The sequence below is a fragment of the Salvelinus fontinalis genome, chromosome 16 (assembly GCF_029448725.1).
Source record: "Salvelinus fontinalis isolate EN_2023a chromosome 16, ASM2944872v1, whole genome shotgun sequence".
In the NCBI taxonomy this organism is placed as follows: domain Eukaryota; kingdom Metazoa; phylum Chordata; class Actinopteri; order Salmoniformes; family Salmonidae; genus Salvelinus; species Salvelinus fontinalis.
Genome location: NC_074680.1, coordinates 48,650,377 through 48,664,972, shown reverse-complemented (window position 1 = coordinate 48,664,972; position 14,596 = coordinate 48,650,377). Strand labels below are relative to the sequence as shown.

The window sequence follows — 14,596 nt, the reverse complement described above, 5'->3', positions numbered from 1 at the left end:
TGTAATCGCTGCCAAAGGTGCTTCAACAAAGTACTGAGTAAACGATCTGAATACTTATGTAAATGTGATATAAAATGTTTTATTTTTTATAAATGAGCAAAAATTTGTGGTCCTGTGTACAGGTCTATACAGGTGAAGGTGTGGTCCTGTGTACAGGTGAAGGTGTGGTCCTGTGTACAGGTGAAGGTGTGGTCCTGTGTACAGGTGAACAGGTAAAGGTGTGGTCCTGTGTAGAGGTGAACAGGTAAAGGTGTGGTCCTGTGTACAGGTGAAGGTGTGGTCCTGTGTACAGGTGAACAGGTAAAGGTGTGGTCCTGTGTACAGGTCTATACAGGTGAAGGTGTGGTCCTGTGTACAGGTGAAGGTGTGGTCCTGTGTACAGGTCTACACAGGTGAAGGTGTGGTCCTGTGTACAGGTGAAGGTGTGGTCCTGTGTACAGGTGAAGGTGAGGTCCTGTGTACAGGTGAGGTCCTGTGTACAGGTGTGTACAGGTGAAGGTGTGGTCCTGTGTACAGGTGTGTACAGGTGAAGGTGTGGTCCTGTGTATAGGTGTATACAGGTGAAGGTGTGGTCCTGTGTACAGGTGTGTACAGGTGAAGGTGTGGTCCTGTGTACAGGTGTGTACAGGTGAAGGTGTGGTCCTGTGTACAGGTGTGTACAGGTGAAGGTGTGGTCCTGTGTACAGGTGTGTACAGGTGAAGGTGTGGTCCTGTGTACAGGTGTATACAGGTGAAGGTGTGGTCCTGTGTACAGGTGTATACAGGTAAAGGTGTGGTCCTGTGTACAGGTGTGTACAGGTGAAGGTGTGGTCCTGTGTACAGGTGTGTACAGGTGAAGGTGTGGTCCTGTGTACAGGTGTATACAGGTAAAGGTGTGGTCCTGTGTACAGGTGAAGGTGTGGTCCTGTGTACAGGTGTGTACAGGTGAAGGTGTGGTCCTGTGTACAGGTGAGGTCCTGTGTACAGGTGTGTACAGGTGAAGGTGTGGTCCTGTGTACAGGTGTATACAGGTGAAGGTGTGGTCCTGTGTACAGGTGTGTACAGGTGAAGGTGTGGTCCTGTGTACAGGTGAAGGTGTGGTCCTGTGTACAGGTGAAGGTGTGGTCCTGTGTACAGGTGAAGGTGTGGTCCTGTGTACAGGTGAAGGTGTGGTCCTGTGTACAGGTGAGGTCCTGTGTACAGGTGAGGTCCTGCGTACAGGTGTATACAGGTGAAGGTGTGGTCCTGTGTACAGGTGTATACAGGTGAAGGTGTGGTCCTGTGTACAGGTGAAGGTGTGGTCCTGTGTACAGGTGAGGTCCTGTGTACAGGTGAGGTCCTGTGTACAGGTGTATACAGGTGAAGGTGTGGTCCTGTGTACAGGTGAAGGTGTGGTCCTGTGTACAGGTGAACAGGTAAAGGTGTGGTCCTGTGTACAGGTGAAGGTGTGGTCCTGTGTACAGGTCTATACAGGTGAAGGTGTGGTCCTGTGTACAGGTGTGTACAGGTGAAGGTGTGGTCCTGTGTACAGGTGAAGGTGAGGTCCTGTGTACAGGTGAGGTCCTGTGTACAGGTGTATACAGGTGAAGGTGTGGTCCTGTGTACAGGTGAAGGTGTGGTCCTGTGTACAGGTGAGGTCCTGTGTACAGGTGTGTACAGGTGAAGGTGTGGTCCTGTGTACAGGTGTGTACAGGTGAAGGTGTGGTCCTGTGTACAGGTGTATACAGGTGAAGGTGTGGTCCTGTGTACAGGTGTGTACAGGTGAAGGTGTGGTCCTGTGTACAGGTGTGTACAGGTGAAGGTGTGGTCCTGTGTACAGGTGTGTACAGGTGAAGGTGTGGTCCTGTGTACAGGTGTGTACAGGTGAAGGTGTGGTCCTGTGTACAGGTGTATACAGGTGAAGGTGTGGTCCTGTGTACAGGTGTATACAGGTAAAGGTGTGGTCCTGTGTACAGGTGTGTACAGGTGAAGGTGTGGTCCTGTGTACAGGTGTGTACAGGTGAAGGTGTGGTCCTGTGTACAGGTGTATACAGGTAAAGGTGTGGTCCTGTGTACAGGTGTGTACAGGTGAAGGTGTGGTCCTGTGTACAGGTGTGTACAGGTGAAGGTGTGGTCCTGTGTACAGGTGAGGTCCTGTGTACAGGTGTGTACAGGTGAAGGTGTGGTCCTGTGTACAGGTGTATACAGGTGAAGGTGTGGTCCTGTGTACAGGTGTGTACAGGTGAAGGTGTGGTCCTGTGTACAGGTGAAGGTGTGGTCCTGTGTACAGGTGAAGGTGTGGTCCTGTGTACAGGTGAAGGTGTGGTCCTGTGTACAGGTGAAGGTGTGGTCCTGTGTACAGGTGAGGTCCTGTGTACAGGTGAGGTCCTGCGTACAGGTGTATACAGGTGAAGGTGTGGTCCTATGTACAGGTGTATACAGGTGAAGGTGTGGTCCTGTGTACAGGTGAAGGTGTGGTCCTGTGTACAGGTGAGGTCCTGTGTACAGGTGAGGTCCTGTGTACAGGTGTATACAGGTGAAGGTGTGGTCCTGTGTACAGGTGAAGGTGTGGTCCTGTGTACAGGTGAACAGGTAAAGGTGTGGTCCTGTGTACAGGTGAAGGTGTGGTCCTGTGTACAGGTCTATACAGGTGAAGGTGTGGTCCTGTGTACAGGTGTGTACAGGTGAAGGTGTGGTCCTGTGTACAGGTGAAGGTGAGGTCCTGTGTACAGGTGAGGTCCTGTGTACAGGTGTATACAGGTGAAGGTGTGGTCCTGTGTACAGGTGAAGGTGTGGTCCTGTGTACAGGTGAGGTCCTGTGTACAGGTGTGTACAGGTGAAGGTGTGGTCCTGTGTACAGGTGTATACAGGTGAAGGTGTGGTCCTGTGTACAGGTGTGTACAGGTGAAGGTGTGGTCCTGTGTACAGGTGAAGGTGTGGTCCTGTGTACAGGTGAAGGTGTGGTCCTGTGTACAGGTGTGTGAAGGTGTGGTCCTGTGTACAGGTGAAGGTGTGGTCCTGTGTACAGGTGAGGTCCTGTGTACAGGTGTGTACAGGTGAAGGTGTGGTCCTGTGTACAGGTGAAGGTGTGGTCCTGTGTACAGGTGAAGGTGTGGTCCTGTGTACAGGTGAAGGTGTGGTCCTGTGTACAGGTGAAGGTGTGGTCCTGTGTACAGGTGAAGGTGTGGTCCTGTGTACAGGTGAAGGTGTGGTCCTGTGTACAGGTCTATACAGGTGAAGGTGTGGTCCTGTGTACAGGTGAAGGTGTGGTCCTGTGTACAGGTGAGGTCCTGTGTACAGGTGTGTACAGGTGAAGGTGTGGTCCTGTGTACAGGTGTGTACAGGTGAAGGTGTGGTCCTGTGTACAGGTGTGTACAGGTGAAGGTGTGGTCCTGTGTACAGGTGTGTACAGGTGAAGGTGTGGTCCTGTGTACAGGTGAGGTCCTGTGTACAGGTGTGTACAGGTGAAGGTGTGGTCCTGTGTACAGGTGAAGGTGTGGTCCTGTGTACAGGTGTGTACAGGTGAAGGTGTGGTCCTGTGTACAGGTGTGTACAGGTGAAGGTGTGGTCCTGTGTACAGGTCTATACAGGTGAAGGTGTGGTCCTGTCTCTCACCTTTCCAGCTGTTTCTGGTGTTTCTCCTCCCTGGCCTTAGTCTTCATCTGCTGCACCTCGATGTTGTCCGGCTTCCTGCGTTTCATGTATAGCTCATGGTTCCCCATGCACAGAGCCAGGATACGCTTATTCATGCCCAGCCGAGGGGCGTAGAACACAAAATCCTGAGAATATCAGTTGGGTTTTATTAAACCGCTCTCAATCGCCCTCAATCTCAATCGCTCTCAATCTCAATTGCTCTCTCAATCTCAATCGCTCTCAATCACTCTCAATCGCTCTCAATCTCAATCGCTCTCAATCTCAATCGCTCTCAATCTCAATCGCTCTCTCTCTCTCTCTCTCTCTCTCTCTCTCTCAATCTCAATCGCTCTCAATCTCAATCGCTCTCTCTCTCTCTCTCTCTCTCTCTCTCTCTCTCTCTCTCTCCTCTCTCTCTCTCTCTCTCTCTCTCTCTCTCTCTCTCTCTCTCTCCTCTCTCTCTCTCTCTCTCTCTCTCTCTCTCTCTCTCTCTCTCTCTCTCTCTCTCTCTCTCTCTCTCTCTCTCTCTCTCTCTCTCTCTCTCTCTCTCTCTCTCTCTCTCTCTCTCTCTCTCTCTTGACTGACATGAACAGAATATTCTACTAGAGGACTCACGGGAGCTTTCTTATCAATGGGCTTGATGATGAACTTTTTATCATTGAATGAAATGTTCCTAATTTCACTCCAGGGAAACCCGATCTTTGGAGTCAGCCTGGAAGAGAGAACAAACGTCAGTTAACAACAAGCGCAAACAAAACGTTGTGTGACTCCTTTAAGTACTACTCATATCATGATGTAATCAATACTGTTTAGAGGACTCTAGGAGAACTAGGGTAACGACCTCCACCGTAACATCGACAACCTGCCGGTCATGTTTGACGTTAGCTGACAGTATGCTAGGGACTGACAGTTAGCAGGCGAAGAGTAGAGGTAGAGGTAGAGTATAAGTAGAGTACAGTTATCAGGCGTAGAGGTAGAGTAGTGGTAGAGGTAGGGTAGAGGTAGAGGTAGAGGTAAAGGTAGAGTAGAGGTAGAGTAGAGGTAAAGGTAAAGGTAGAGGTAGAGTAGAGGTAGAGGTAAAGGTAGAGGTAGAGGTAGAGTAGAAGTAGAGGTAGAGTACAGTTATCAGGCGTAGAGGTAGAGTAGTGGTAGAGGTAGGGTAGAGGTAGAGGTATAGTAAAGGTATAGGTAAAGGTAGAGGTAGAGGTAGAGGTAGAGTACAGTTATCAGGCGTAGAGTAGAGGTAGAGCAGAGGTAGAGGTAGAGTAGAGGTAGAGCAGAGGTAGAGCAGAGGTAGAGGTAGAGGTAGAGTAGAGGTAGAGTGGAGGTAGAGGTAGAGTGGAGGTAGAGTGGAGGTAGAGTGGAGGTAGAGTAGAGATAGAGGTAGAGTAGAGGTAGAGTAGAGGTAGAGTGGAGGTAGAGGTAGAGGTATAATAGAGGTAGAGTGGAGGTAGAGTAGAGGTAGAGTAGAGGTAGAGTAGAGGTAGAGTAGAGGTAGAGTAGAGGTAAAGTAGAGGTAGAGTAGAGGTAAAGTAGAGGTAGAGGTAAAGGTAGAGGTAAAGGTAGAGGTAGAGTAGAAGTAGAGGTAGAGTACAGTTATCAGGCGTAGAGGTAGAGCAGAGGTAGAGCAGAGGTAGAGGTAGAGCAGAGGTAGAGCAGAGGTAGAGCAGAGGTAGAGCAGAGGTAGAGCAGAGGTAGAGTGGGGGTAGAGGTAGAGTGGAGGTAGAGTGGAGGTAGAGTGGAGGTAGAGTAGAGATAGAGGTAGAGTAGAGGTAGAGTAGAGGTAGAGTGGAGGTAGAGTAGAGGTATAATAGAGGTAGAGGTAGAGTGGAGGTAGAGTGGAGGTAGAGTAGAGGTAGAGTAGAGGTAGAGTAGAGGTAAAGGTAGAGGTAGAGTAGAAGTAGAGGTAGAGTACAGTTATCAGGCGTAGAGTAGAGGTAGAGTAGAGGTAGAGCAGAGGTAGAGGTAGAGTAGAAGTAGAGGTAGAGTACAGTTATCAGGCGTAGAGTAGAGGTAGAGTAGAGGTAGAGTAGAGGTAGAGTAGAGGTAGAGTAGAGGTAGAGGTAGAGTAGAGGTAGAGTGGAGGTAGAGTGGAGGTAGAGTGGAGGTAGAGTAGAGTAGAGGTAGAGTAGAGGTAGAGGTAGAGTAGAGGTAGAGTAGAGGTAGAGTAGAGGTAGAGTAGAGGTAGAGTAGAGGTAGAGTAGAGGTAGAGGTATAGTAGAGGTAGAGTAGAGGTAGAGTTAGAGTAGAGGTAGAGGTAGAGTAGAGGTAGAGTAGGAGGTAGAGGTAGAGGTAGAGTAGAGGTAGAGTAAAGGTAGAGTGGAGGTAGAGGTAGAGTAGAGGTAGAGGTAGAGTAGAGGTAGAGGTAGAGTAGAGTAGAGGTAGAGGTGCAGGTATAGTAGAGGTAGAGGTAGAGGTAGAGTAGAGGTAGAGGTATAGTAGAGGTATAGTAGATGTATAGTAGAGGTAGAGGTAGAGTAGAGGTAGAGTAGAGGTAGAGGTAGAGGTAGAGTAGAGGTGCAGGTATAGTAGAGGTAGAGGTAGAGGTAGAGTAGAGGTAGAGGTATAGTAGAGTAGAGTAGAGGTAGAGGTAGAGTAGAGGTAGAGGTAGAGGTAGAGGTAGAGTAGAGGTGCAGCTATAGTAGAGGTAGAGTAGAGGTGCAGGTATAGTAGAGGTAGAGGTAGAGTAGAGGTGCAGGTATAGTAGAGGTAGAGTAGAGGTAGAGGTAGAGTAGAGGTAGAGTAGAGGTAGAGTAGAGGTAGAGTAGAGGTGCAGGTATAGTAGAGGTAGAGGTAGAGTAGAGGTGCAGGTAGAGTAGAGGTGCAGGTAGAGGTAGAGTAGAGGTGCAGGTATAGTAGAGGTAGAGGTAGAGGTAGAGTAGAGGTAGAGTAGAGGTAGAGTAGAGGTAGAGTAGAGGTAGAGTAGAGGTAGAGTAGAGGTAGAGTAGAGGTGCAGGTATAGTAGAGGTAGAGTAGAGGTAGAGGTAGAGTAGAGGTAGAGTAGAGGTAGAGTAGAGGTAGAGTAGAGGTGCAGGTATAGTAGAGGTAGAGTAGAGGTAGAGGTAGAGTAGAGGTAGAGTAGAGGTAGAGTAGAGGTGCAGGTATAGTAGAGGTAGAGTAGAGGTAGAGGTAGAGTAGAGGTAGAGTAGAGGTAGAGTAGAGGTGCAGGTATAGTAGAGGTAGAGTAGAGGTAGAGGTAGAGTAGAGGTGCAGGTATAGTAGAGGTAGAGTAGAGGTAGAGGTAGAGTAGAGGTAGAGTAGAGGTAGAGTAGAGGTAGAGTAGAGGTGCAGGTATAGTAGAGGTAGAGGTAGAGTAGAGGTGCAGGTAGAGGTAGAGGTAGAGGTAGAGTAGAGGTAGAGTAGAGGTGCAGGTATAGTAGAGGTAGAGTAGAGGTAGAGGTAGAGTAGAGGTGCAGGTATAGTAGAGGTAGAGTAGAGGTAGAGGTAGAGTAGAGGTAGAGTAGAGGTAGAGTAGAGGTAGAGTAGAGGTGCAGGTATAGTAGAGGTAGAGGTAGAGTAGAGGTGCAGGTAGAGTAGAGGTGCAGGTAGAGTAGAGGTAGAGTAGAGGTGCAGGTATAGTAGAGGTAGAGGTAGAGGTAGAGTAGAGGTAGAGGTAGTCAGTTATTCAGTCAGATGTTTACCTGTCGTCCTTCTCGTAGATGTTGAGTCCCAGGGCATCTACCCCCAGCCACAGCTCTGTCCCCTTCCTGTTCTTAATGTCAAAGAAGTTGACTCCATACATCTCCAAGTCCTGGGCGATCTTTAGATACTCCAACATAGCATCCTCCCTGTTCACAAAGCATCAATGGAATCCTAACTGTGATTGTTGGAAAAGGCCTGAATCCTAACTGTAATTGGTGGAAAGGTCTGAATCCTAACTGTGATTGGTGGAAAAGGTCTGAATCCTAACTGTGATTGGTGGAAAAGGTCTGAATCCAACTGTGATTGGTGGAAAAGGTCTGAATCCAAACTGTGATTGGTGGAAAAGGCATGAATCATAACTGTGATTGGTGGAAAAGGTCTGAATCCTAACTGTGATTGGTGGAAAAGGCATGAATCCTAACTGTGATTGGTGGAAAAGGCATGAATCCTAACTGTGATTGGTGGAAAAGGCATGAATCCTAACTGTAATTGGTGGAAAAGGCCTGAATCCTAACTGTAATTGGTGGAAAAGGCCTGAATCCTAACTGTAATTGGTGGAAAAGGTCTGAATCCTAACTGTGATTGGTGGAAAAGGCCTGAATCCTAACTGTAATTGGTGGAAAAGGCCTGAATCCAACTGTGATTGGTGGAAAAGGCCTGAATCCAACTGTGATTGGTGGAAAAGGCCTGAATCCAACTGTGATTGGTGGAAAAGGCCTGAATCCAACTGTGATTGGTGGAAAAGGCCTGAATCCTAACTGTGATTGGTGGAAAAGGCCTGAATCCAACTGTGATTGGTGGAAAAGGCCTGAATCCAACTGTGATTGGTGGAAAAGGCCTGAATCCAACTGTAATTGGTGGAAAAGGCCTGAATCCAACTGTGATTGGTGGAAAAGGCCTGAATCCAAACTGTGATTGGTGGAAAAGGCATGAATCCAAACTGTGATTGGTGGAAAAGGCATGAATCATAACTGTGATTGGTGGAAAAGGTCTGAATCCTAACTGTGATTGGTGGAAAAGGCATGAATCCTAACTGTGATTGGTGGAAAAGGCATGAATCCTAACTGTGATTGGTGGAAAAGGCATGAATCCTAACTGTGATTGGTGGAAAAGGCCTGAATCCTAACTGTGATTGGTGGAAAAGGCCTGAATCCAACTGTGATTGGTGGAAAAGGCCTGAATCCAACTGTAGAAGTTAGCAGTACATACAGTACTCAACATCTATATGCTTCTCGGACAGATACACCTATACAGCAGAACACTATTTCACTAGTGTGTGTGTGTGTGTGTGTGTGTGTGTGTGTGTGTGTGTGTGTGTGTGTGTGTGTGTGTGTAAGCGTTCACACTCACTTGAGCATAGCTCTGTGTTCCTCGTGCCAGGTCTGGATCCGCTGCTCCCACTGTTCTTTAGACAGCTTGTGTTGATCCAGCACTCTGAGAGAAGAAGAAGAAGAAGAAGAAGAAGAAGAAGAAGAAGAAGAAGAAGAAGAAGAAGAAGAAGAAGAAGAAGAAGAAGAAGAAGAAGAAGAAGAAGAAGAAGAAGAAGAAGAAGAAGAAGAAGAAGAAGAAGAAGAAGAAGAAGGAGGAGGAGGACTTTATTGGTCCATTTTCTTTTCAGTCAGCAAATGTGTCTTCTGTTTATCACCTATGAAAGACACACTAACACACACACAGTGCCTTCGGAAACTATTCAGACCCTTTGACTTTTCCCACATTTTTTAAATGAATAAAAAAAGATCCTCATCAATCTACACAAAGCCCCATAATGACATCACAAAACCCCATAATGACATCACAAAACCCCATAATGACGTCACAATACCCCATAATGACATCACACTACGCAATAAGGACATCACAATACCCCATAATGACGTCACAATACCCCATAATGACATCACACTACCCCATAATGACATCACTATACCCCATAATGACATCACAATACCCCATAATGACGTCACAATACCCCATAACGACATCACAATACCCCATAATGACATCACGCTACCCCATAATGACATCACAATACTCCATAATAACATCACAATACCCCATAATGACATCACAATACCCCATAATGACATCACAACACCCCATAATTACAAAGTGAAGACAGGCTTTTAGAAATTTTTTGGAAATGTATTATATATATGCCTTATTTCCATAATTATTCAGACACTTTGCTATGAGAAATTGAGCTCAGGTGCATCCTGTTTCCAATGATCATCCTTGAGATGTTTCTATTTGATTGGAGTCCACCTTTAGTAACTTCAATTGATTGGACATGATTTGTAAAGGCACACACCTGTCTATATGAGGTCCCACAGTTGACAGTGTATGTCAAAGAAAAAAACCAAGCCAATGTCCGTAGAGATCCGAGATAGGATTGGGTTGAAACAGAGATCTAGGGAAGGCTAACAAAACATTTCCGCAGCATTGAAGGTCCCCAAGAATAGACTGGCCTCCATCATTCTTAAATGGAAGAAATTTGGAACCACCGAGACTCTTCCTAGAGCTGGCCGCCCGGCTAAACTGAGCAATCGTGGGAGAACGGCCTTGGTCAGGGAGGTGACCAAGAACCCGATTGTCACTCTGACAGAGCTCTAGAGTTCCTCTGTGGAGATGGCAGAACCTTCCAGAAGAACAACCAACTCCAGAATACCCCACCAATCAAGCCTTCATTTTAGAGTGGTCAGATGGAAGCCACTCCTCAGTAAAAGGCACATGACAGCCCGCTTAGAGTTTGCCAAAAGGCACCTAAAGGACTCTGACCATGAGAAACAAGATTCTCTGGTCTGATGAAACCAAGATTGAACTCTTTGGCCTGAATGTCAAGCGTCACATCTGGAGGAAACCTGGCACAATCCCTACAGTGAATCATGTTGGTGGCAGCATCATGCTGTTGGGATGTTTTTCAGCGGCAGGGACCGGGAGACTAGTCAGGATCGAGGGAAAGATGAAGAGAACAAAGTACAGAGAGATCCTTGATGAAAACCTGCTCCAGAGCGCTCAGGACCTCAGACTGGGGCGAAGGTTCACCTTCCAACAGGACAACGACCCTAAGCACACAGCCAAGACAACACAGGAGTGGCCTCGGGAAAACAAGTAGTGATGAAGTCAATGAAAAAAATCATTAAAGTAGTTGGCAATATCAGTGGGTTTTGTGATGAATGAGCCATCTGATTCATTGAATGAGTTTGCCTTTTTTCCCCAAAATGTCATTGAAGGTGCTCCAAAGCTTTTTACTATCATTCTTTATATCATTCATCTTTGTTTCATAGTATAGTTTATTTTTATTTAGTTTAGTCACATGATTTTTTAAATTTGCAGTACGTTTGCCAATCGGTTGTACAGCCGGACTTGCCATACCTTTTGCATCAACCATACAATTTTTCAATTCCTCATCAATCCACAGGGATGTAACCATTTTTACAGACATTTTCTTAATGGGTGCGTGTTTATTAGTAACTGGGATAAGCAATTTCATAAATGTGTCTTGTAGAGCGTCTGGTTGCTCCTCATTACACACCACAGACCAGCAATTATTATTTACATCAACAACATAGGAATCACTACAAAACGTCTTGTATGACCTCTTATACACTATATTAGGCCCAGCCTGACCTCTTATACACTATATTAGGCCCAGCCTGACCTCTTATACACTATATTAGGCCCAGCCTGACCTCTTATACACTATATTAGGCCCAGCCTGACCTCTTATACACTATATTAGGCCCAGCCTGACCTCTTATACACTATATTAGGCCCAGCCTGACCTCTTATACACTATATTAGGCCCAGCCTGACCTCTTATACACTATATTAGACCCAGCCTGACCTCTTATACACTATATTAGGCCCAGCCTGTCCTCTTATACACTATATTAGGCCCAGCCTGACCTCTTATACACTATATTAGGCCCAGCCTGACCTCTTATACACTATATTAGGCCCAGCCTGACCTCTTATACACTATATTAGGCCCAGCCTGACCTCTTATACACTATATTAGGCCCAGCCTGACCTCTTATACACTATATTAGGCCCAGCCTGACCTCTTATACACTATATTAGGCCCAGCCTGACCTCTTATACACTATATTAGGCCCAGCCTGACCTCTTATACACTATATTAGGCCCAGCCTGACCTCTTATACACTATATTAGGCCCAGCCTGACCTCTTATACACTATATTAGGCCCAGCCTGACCTCTTATACACTATATTAGGCCCAGCCTGACCTCTAATACACTATATTAGGCCCAGCCTGTCCTCTTATACACTATATTAGGCCCAGCCTGACCTCTTATACACTATATTAGGCCCAGCCTGACCTCTTATACACTATATTAGGCCCAGCCTGACCTCTTATACACTATATTAGGCCCAGCCTGACCTCTTATACACTATATTAGGCCCAGCCTGACCTCTTATACACTATATTAGGCCCAGCCTGACCTCTTATACACTATATTAGGCCCAGCCTGACCTCTTATACACTATATTAGGCCCAGCCTGACCTCTTATACACTATATTAGGCCCAGCCTGACCTCTTATACACTATATTAGGCCCAGCCTGACCTCTTATACACTATATTAGGCCCAGCCTGACCTCTTATACACTATATTAGGCCCAGCCTGACCTCTTATACACTATATTAGGCCCAGCCTGACCTCTTATACACTATATTAGGCCCAGCCTGACCTCTTATACACTATATTAGGCCCAGCCTGACCTCTTAGACACTATATTAGGCCCAGCCTGACCTCTTATACACTATATTAGGCCCAGCCTGACCTCTTATACACTATATTAGGCCCAGCCTGACCTCTTATACACTATATTAGGCCCAGCCTGACCTCTTATACACTATATTAGGCCCAGCCTGACCTCTTATACACTATATTAGGCCCAGCCTGACCTCTTATACACTATATTAGGCCCAGCCTGACCTCTTATACACTATATTAGGCCCAGCCTGACCTCTTATACACTATATTAGGCCCAGCCTGACCTCTTATACACTATATTAGGCCCAGCCTGACCTCTTATACACTATATTAGGCCCAGCCTGACCTCTTATACACTATATTAGGCCCAGCCTGACCTCTTATACACTATATTAGGCCCAGCCTGACCTCTTATACACTATATTAGGCCCAGCCTGTCCTCTTATATACTATATTAGGCCCAGCCTGACCTCTTATACACTATATTAGGCCCAGCCTGACCTCTTATACACTATATTAGACCCAGCCTGACCTCTTAGACACTATATTAGGCCCAGCCTGACCTCTTATACACTATATTAGGCCCAGCCTGACCTCTTAGACACTATATTAGGCCCAGCCTGACCTCTTATACACTATATTAGGCCCAGCCTGACCTCTTATACACTATATTAGGCCCAGCCTGACCTCTTATACACTATATTAGGCCCAGCCTGACCTCTTATACACTATATTAGGCCCAGCCTGACCTCTTATACACTATATTAGGCCCAGCCTGACCTCTTATACACTATATTAGGCCCAGCCTGACCTCTTATACACTATATTAGGCCCAGCCTGACCTCTTATACTCTATATTAGGCCCAGCCTGACCTCTTATACACTATATTAGGCCCAGCCTGACCTCTTATACACTATATTAGGCCCAGCCTGACCTCTTATACACTATATTAGGCCCAGCCTGACCTCTTATACACTATATTAGGCCCAGCCTGACCTCTTATACACTATATTAGGCCCAGCCTGACCTCTTATACACTATATTAGGCCCAGCCTGACCTCTTATACACTATATTAGGCCCAGCCTGACCTCTTATACACTATATTAGGCCCAGCCTGACCTCTTATACACTATATTAGGCCCAGCCTGACCTCTTATACACTATATTAGGCCCAGCCTGACCTCTTATGCACTATATTAGGCCCAGCCTGACCTCTTATACACTATATTAGGCCCAGCCTGTCCTCTTATACACTATATTAGGCCCAGCCTGACCTCTTATACACTATATTAGGCCCAGCCTGACCTCTTATACACTATATTAGGCCCAGCCTGACCTCTTATACACTATATTAGGCCCAGCCTGACCTCTTAGACACTATATTAGGCCCAGCCTGACCTCTTATACACTATATTAGGCCCAGCCTGACCTCTTATACACTATATTAGGCCCAGCCTGACCTCTTAGACACTATATTAGGCCCAGCCTGACCTCTTATACACTATATTAGGCCCAGCCTGACCTCTTATACACTATATTAGGCCCAGCCTGACCTCTTATACACTATATTAGGCCCAGCCTGACCTCTTATACACTATATTAGGCCCAGCCTGTCCTCTTATACACTATATTAGGCCCAGCCTGACCTCTTATGCACTATATTAGGCCCAGCCTGACCTCTTATACACTATATTAGGCCCAGCCTGACCTCTTATGCACTATATTAGGCCCAGCCTGTCCTCTTATACACTATATTAGGCCCAGCCTGACCTCTTATGCACTATATTAGGCCCAGCCTGACCTCTTATACACTATATTAGGCCCAGCCTGACCTCTTATGCACTATATTAGGCCCAGCCTGACCTCTTATACACTATATTAGGCCCAGCCTGACCTCTTATACACTATATTAGGCCCAGCCTGACCTCTTATACACTATATTAGGCCCAGCCTGACCTCTTATACACTATATTAGGCCCAGCCTGACCTCTTATACACTATATTAGGCCCAGCCTGACCTCTTATACACTATATTAGGCCCAGCCTGACCTCTTATACACTATATTAGGCCCAGCCTGACCTCTTATACACTATATTAGGCCCAGCCTGACCTCTTATATACTATATTAGGCCCAGCCTGACCTCTTATACACTATATTAGGCCCAGCCTGACCTCTTATACACTATATTAGGCCCAGCCTGACCTCTTAGACACTATATTAGGCCCAGCCTGACCTCTTATACACTATATTAGACCCAGCCTGACCTCTTATACACTATATTAGGCCCAGCCTGACCTCTTATACACTATATTAGGCCCAGCCTGACCTCTTATACACTATATTAGGCCCAGCCTGACCTCTTATACACTATATTAGGCCCAGCCTGACCTCTTATACACTATATTAGGCCCAGCCTGACCTCTTATACACTATATTAGGCCCAGCCTGACCTCTTATACACTATATTAGGCCCAGCCTGACCTCTTATACACTATATTAGGCCCAGCCTGACCTCTTATACACTATATTAGGCCCAGCCTGACCTCTTATACACTATATTAGGCCCAGCCTTTTGAACTTTGGTTTTCCTAGATACTATATTGTGATCACTACAGCCGACG

General features: G+C 46.4%; 1 protein-coding gene across 1 annotated transcript in view; it reads right to left on the bottom strand.

Moving 5' to 3' along the window:
• Window positions 1–14,596, bottom strand: part of ezra (ezrin a) — a 46,619-nt gene that overhangs the window by 17,714 nt on the left and 14,309 nt on the right. Inside the window, exons 6-9 of the mRNA XM_055865637.1 lie at window positions 8,584–8,667; window positions 7,233–7,379; window positions 4,207–4,303; window positions 3,574–3,737 (exon numbers count right to left, since the gene is read on the bottom strand). Of these exons, the coding sequence (XP_055721612.1) occupies window positions 3,574–3,737; window positions 4,207–4,303; window positions 7,233–7,379; window positions 8,584–8,667 (492 nt within the window). The remainder of the gene's footprint in view (window positions 1–3,573; window positions 3,738–4,206; window positions 4,304–7,232; window positions 7,380–8,583; window positions 8,668–14,596) is intronic.